At 45.3% G+C, this 6192-nt stretch overlaps 1 protein-coding gene across 7 annotated transcripts in view; it reads left to right on the top strand.

Moving 5' to 3' along the window:
- Nucleotides 1-937: 937 nt before the first annotated feature.
- The window catches only part of AMOTL1 (angiomotin like 1), a 153471-nt gene continuing 148216 nt past the window's right edge, over nucleotides 938-6192 (top strand). For 3 of the 7 annotated variants that reach the window (XM_045483584.1, XM_045483583.1, XM_045483582.1), the window contains exon 1: nucleotides 939-1108. Coding sequence is in view for 3 of the 7 variants with exons in the window: in XM_045483577.1 (XP_045339533.1) it covers nucleotides 3279-3287 (9 nt within the window). In the remaining 4 variants the exon portion in view is untranslated. Of the gene's footprint in view, nucleotides 1109-3263; nucleotides 3288-6192 lie in introns of those variants that run through there. The other 4 variants (XM_045483577.1, XM_045483578.1, XM_045483576.1 and 1 more) reach the window with 2 other exon arrangements.

The raw sequence follows: 6192 nt of genomic DNA, 5'->3' as shown, positions 1-6192 counted from the left end.
AAAAGTTGGACACATGCTGAGTGACCCAACGTCACCTTCCACTCTCCTGAACTAGCGGTGTGAGAGAGAAAAGGTAGTCGGCTGCTAAGCACGATCCTCTGCCCCCCTTCTTCCAACAGAAGTCACCCCCACTACCATTCCTTGCCCCGGCACCAAGGCCTGAAGTCCTGCCCAAGGTTTGGCCTGAGGACATGGCCTCAAGGAGAAGTGACTGGCCTCCTCAGTAGCTTGACATGACCTTGAATCCCATGGTACAAATCTGATCCCTCCAGCCTTACCTTTAACATACAAAAGAGAAAATCCCTCACTTAAATACCTCTTTTCCCAAATCTTCTTGGAATGTGGGCATGTTTTGAGTTATTTATGTTAGAAATGACCCCAAATTGGTTGAGTGGTACCATAAGCGATAAAAAGTAAATACAACTTGGTTGCTTGCCTTCATTAGAAAGGCTGTCACACTTTCTTTCCATGCAGTGACTCATTCCTTTGCATAACTGAATACTTTCCCCTCTGCGAAGTCCAGACTAGCATTTGTCACCTTTATGTGCTTACAAATCCACCAGCTCTGAAAACCTCTTAGCAAGGTGACCATTTCCCGCTTTCGCCCTGCCCCTCCTCCTGACTGAAATACCTTTGTTTTTTTCTCTCTCCCTTCCGTCCCTGGGAATTTTTACCTCTCAGCAGCTTAAATATCTCTTTTTCCTTCCCTAGAACGCTATTTTTCAGACAGCTGGATTCTTGGGGAGATAATGATCCGACTCAGGGAAATAGGTGCATGGTTTCCGTATCCCTGGTGCCTGTTAAGGTGATTGGTGTTCAGGACTTTCGGAAGCTCTTTGAAAACAACAGGGCTAGTCAGATTCCAGCAATTTACCTTCTGAAGGCTGAGCGTGTCTGGGCAGTGGCTGCATAATTTGGATGGAGTCATCACCGATGAGACAGACTTGGCTCAGCCAGGGAGCACTCGTTGCTCTTTTAAACTCCACGGCACCAGGGATGAAGTCACCTTTCTTCTTTTAAAACCAACAGATTTGCCCTGTAAGTCCCTGTCGCTTCTGTTAGGACTTGGTGTTTTTTTCTACTGCCGGTCGCCGGGACCTTCTCTCAGGTAAGGAAGCTCTTCTTTTGTGGGTTTCCATCCAGGAGAGCTTGAGTGGAGGGGGATTTGGGAGGGGATCCCTGGGTAGAGCTGGAGTCAGGTCAAGGGACGCTCTGAGTGAGGAGGACGGCTGGTTCCCAGCCAGCTGGTCTCCACCTGGTGGGCTGGCAGGCCCTGGGCTGGACGAGCAGAACCCCACTCAGGCTCAGGGTTGCAGCGTCAGGTTCTCAGAGTGGGCATGGAAATCTAATCCTGGCTTGGTTTCGGGGGCCTATTCTAGCAGTTGCATAACAAGCACGTTGGTGAAACACTTACAAGTGATCTCCTTCGGTCTGGGGCTGTCCTAGCTTCTTTGCCGTCCTTACAGCTGGCATTGTGTTTTGGGTAGAACCCTTATAGGGTCTCATGATACAAGCTGATGTGCAGGAAAGCTGCAGCTCTCTGGAGAGCCTTCATTGGCTCGAACGCTTCCCTTCTTCCTTAGAATACAGCTGGAGACAAAGGGGCCCGGGCTCCTTGTTGTAACATGCAGGGACCTCGTGTAAACAACGGCCGTGCTGCTGTGTGTGGCAGAAGCGTGCAAACACATCTTAGTGCCTGTCCTTACGAATTCTGAGAAAATCAGCAGGAGTTTTGATGTGTGCATGTGTGTAGGCAGACCTGGGGTCCTAAGGACCCCTGAAATTTCCCTGTAGCACTTCTATGAGTTATATGAGGCACAGTCACCGATTGAATCATACAGCTCTTATTAGCTTTGGAAGTCTCAATAAAGACATCTTGATTATGACAGAGGTGCCTGCAGGGTGATAAATGGCTTTTGGAGAAGGGGTTGAAGCACTGTGAAGTGAAAACATGGAGAATTACAGAGCCCCTCTATTACTTGGCACAGAACTCTGCCACGCATTTGGGTATTTGGGTATTTGGGGCGTCCATCTAGCACCTTCGAAGGGGGCCAAGAATCTCATTTAGATAAGAGATGCTTGTTTTGTTTTAAATGCAATTGCACACTGGCTGCCAGCACTTGCTTACGTGTTCGCCTCAAACTTGGCATGTCCCGAATTCATCCTTATCTGAAATCTGCTCCCCTTTCTGTGTCCCCTAGCTCAGCAAAAAGCACCTGGTTTTCCATGACAGATTTCTGGACTTTGTCCTTGACCCCTCCTTCATCCTCACATTCCCACATCTAGTTTGGCAGTACATCCAGCAGATCCTACCTCCATTTTATCTCTCAAAGCCATCCGTTCTCCTACTTCCATGGCTCTTTTCCTAGTCTAAGCCATTACCACCTCCTTCCAGGAATATGGAAACCTCCCATCCAGGCTTCCCCTCTCTTCTCACCTTTCTGGTGCAGCCAGCGTGATTCTGCAATGGTTGATCCGCACCTGCTCAATCCAGTCAATCATTAGTCTGGTGATCCTGTCTTCTTTTGAGAAAGAGAGAGAGAGAGAGAGAGAAGGGGAAGGGCAGAGAAAGAGGGAAAGAGAAAGAATCCCAAGCAGGACCTGGGCTGTCAGCACAGAGTGCGACTCAGGGCTTGAACTCATAAACCATGAGCTCACAACCTGAGCCGAAATCAGATGCTTAACTGACTGAGCCACTTAGGCGCCCCTGGTGATCCTGTCTTCTTCATATCCCTCAAAATTGTTCATGTCTTTCCCTCTCGCCACCACTACCTTGGTCCAACCCACCAACACCCTTTGCCTGAGTTATTATGTTTGTCTCCTGCTAACAGGTTCACTCCTTTCCCAGTGGAAGACACTTCACACTTTTTGTGTTTTCAAGCTTTTAAAGGCTATTTCAAGAGTGGAACTTGAAATAGTTATTACTCTGTCTGAGGTTTGAAAACATCAGCATCTGTATGACTTTTGTAGATGCTTCAAGGAAGGAGGCAGTGAGAAGGGGGGAAGGTAGGGGGTGTATATTGCAGTGAGATGATGGCCTGAAGAATACATAAAGCTCATACATTTGAATCCCATCTCCTCTTCCTAGTGTGGCCTGGGCCAAACTGGTAAACCTTCTTGAGACTCATTTTCCTCAACTGTGAAATGGAATGGAATAAGGCCAGCATCACTAGGTGAATGGAAGAGTTAAAGGAGAAGGCTGTGCAACATAACAATGAAGAATTCTTAGTTCCTTTTCTTGTTTCCATTCCTTTTAAGGCTTATAATCTCTCACTATCATGTATCTTGTAAGTATTCATGTGTATGCATACGTGTAATTATCTGTTTGGGGCACGGTAGAAAGGAGGAATAACAAAGAAACACACAAGAACTCTCTTAAAAGAATTTGCAGTTTACTTAGGGAGGAGGCAAAGCAAACCTCAATAGTATGAAAACATCTATAAAACAAGCATTCTGCGATTGACATGTGTACAATACAGTTGAGTACATAAGCACAGAGGGCTTGTGTAAACGGGTCCGTGAGTACCTGTGGACCGAGTGTAAGTAGACCTACGTCAAGCGATTTTTAGATTTAGGTTCTTTGGGGACTTAAAAAAATCATTGGCCTCTCTGATGTTGAAGCAAGACTTCCCAGGAGACTTTATACTTTTTGAGTGATTTTAAGGGCATAGAGATTAAGTGATACACTCATGTAAGTGACTTTACTCATTCATTTATTCATCAAACACTTATTGAGCACCTACCCTGTGCCAGATCCTGTATTGTACAATTTCTTTGCAACTCCGCCACGGGACATGGATGGTAGTCCTCTTGAATCACAGCCAGCCTCCGGGAATTGTTTGGCCAATAAAATGAGAAGAGAGTGACGTTGGGGACATCCATGACTAGATTCTAAGAAGTCTTGCAGCTTCCTCCTAGGTTTCTTGGCTTACTCTGGGGGAAGCCAACCATTATGTAAAGTCACGTGCTGGTAACCTGGCTCTTGGGGACGGGGTGGGGGTAACCCTGATTTTGTAGTGTTTTTTCTAGATAAGTACTCCCTTCCACCGTGGCCGGTTGCAAGCTACCAAAGTGACAGCACTGGATGCAGCACTGGAAAGAAATACACAGAATCGCCTCATACAAGTTGGTACGAGCCAGCCCCAGGGCATGGCTGCTAGTTCCTCTGAGACTGCCATGCTACGTGACAGCGAGCTAGGTGCACAGGCCATGTGGAGAGAAGCCCAACCAGCCCCAGATTCTCCAGCCATTTGAATTTAGGCTCCAGGAATGGAGCCTTCGGGCGACCCCAGACCCAGCCACTAGCTAAGTGCAGCCATATGAAAGACCCTGAGCAGGGACTGCTCAGCTCAGCCCCGGCAACCCACAGAGCCCTGAGAGATAATAACAATTTATCCTGTCTAAGTCTAGAGGTGGTTGTTACACAGCGAAAGATAACTGGAACAAGGTGGTATTCTTGTTTCTGCAAAAGCCAGCCTGGATGAAGGACCCCAGGAGAGTGTGGAGGAGTAGAAGAGTCTATCCGGAGAAGTCTTTGTGCCTAGTGTCAGGCCTCACAACACAAAGGAGAAAATGTTTTGGTTAAAAAGGCCCGGAAAAGAGGCTCATATACTTTACCAACTAGTTTTACTGTTATAACTGAAAACAATTCTCTTACACACATACACACACACACACACACACACACAAACACGTGCACACACACACACTTGCGTGCACACAGGCTTCCTTCCATTACTGTCCAAAGCTCTGACAGAAGATCACTAGCTGCTCTTTTGGGTCTGGTCCATCCTCCGCATGGGATCCGGGGAGCGGGAAGAGGGAAGCAGGCAGAACAGAACAAACAAGAAGTCAAGGAAATGCCCAAGCCCTGAGGTCTGGTAGGGAGCCACTGAGACCTCTAGAAAAGACCAGAGGGGAAAAAAAAAAAAAAAGAATTAAAGCAGGAGGCTTGGGGAAGACACAGGGATTAGTGGTTAAAGCACGAATTTTGAAACCAGGTGACCTCGATTCCAATCTGGATTCTGACATTTTCTAGTTGGTTGACCTTGCAAAGTATCTCACCATCCCTGTTCTCAATTTCTTCATCTTTAAAATCTGGATAATAATAATGCCATGTCACTAAGTCCTCGTGGAGATTAAATGAGATGATGTTTGTAGAGTGCTCAACCCAGTACCTAAGGATGTTGCACTTAGCAGTAGGAGTCACACTGGCAGTGTTATTGTCACGAATTCCAAAGCCACAGGCTCCTTGGTAAGCCTTGAGCTTCAGCTTGTCAGTCACACAACAGGTGCCCGAGGTAAGTGTTCAACAAATACTCAAATCAGACTGAATATCTATATTTGAAATATTCTACCACGATTTTTTTTCTTCCTGTCTCCCGGATAAATTTCCAAGGGCTTAAAAAGCTTAAGTGGACATTATTTCTCCTTTCAGTGTGCCGTACGAACCAAGACCCTATTTTCTCATTTCTCGTGAGTCCTCGTCATACCTTCTGTTCAGTGGTTTAGTGCTCAAAACATTTAAACTATTACTATTTTAAAAACTCTATTTAAGGAGAAATTGAGGTCGGGTGACTTATGCTGGGATCCTGAGCCCAGGGTGCCCCAGAAATCTTAACGTTACCAGTTTACAGATGTCACCACTTTGGTAGGACAGTCAGGGTGAAGGATACATGATTCTTGAGAGCAAAATGTGAGTGTTAAGTTCTCTTGCTTTATTTATGCTTTGTGAATGAGAGTTATTAAAACTTTAATCTAGGAACTGACATTAGGCAGACATGTCTCGTGAAATTTATGTTTTGTCTAGTCACATGGATTTTTAAAACAAAGAATAATGCAGACATTCCATTAAAAACAGCTGAGTTGTATGTTTTTTAAAAAAACTTGTATTATGAAATATTTATAGATTCATGAATGTGTGCCTGCTCACCCAGCCTTTCCCAAAGTTAACGTTTTGCATAATTATAGCACAATATCAAAACTAGGTGACAATGGTACATTCCATAGACCATATCAGTTAGATTTTATCCATTAGACATGTACTCACTTGTGTGTATGTATGTAATTGTATGTAATTTTTATCATGTTAACTTCACGTAAATACCACCACAGTCAAGATACAAAACTATATCATCACCACTTGTATACCTCCGTTGAATCCACCTCCCATCCCTAACCCTTTGTAACCAT

This window comes from Leopardus geoffroyi, chromosome D1, assembly GCF_018350155.1.
Source record: "Leopardus geoffroyi isolate Oge1 chromosome D1, O.geoffroyi_Oge1_pat1.0, whole genome shotgun sequence".
NCBI lineage: Eukaryota > Metazoa > Chordata > Mammalia > Carnivora > Felidae > Leopardus > Leopardus geoffroyi.
Note: the sequence above shows the minus strand (reverse complement) of the source record. Positions and strands in the feature narration are given on the sequence as shown.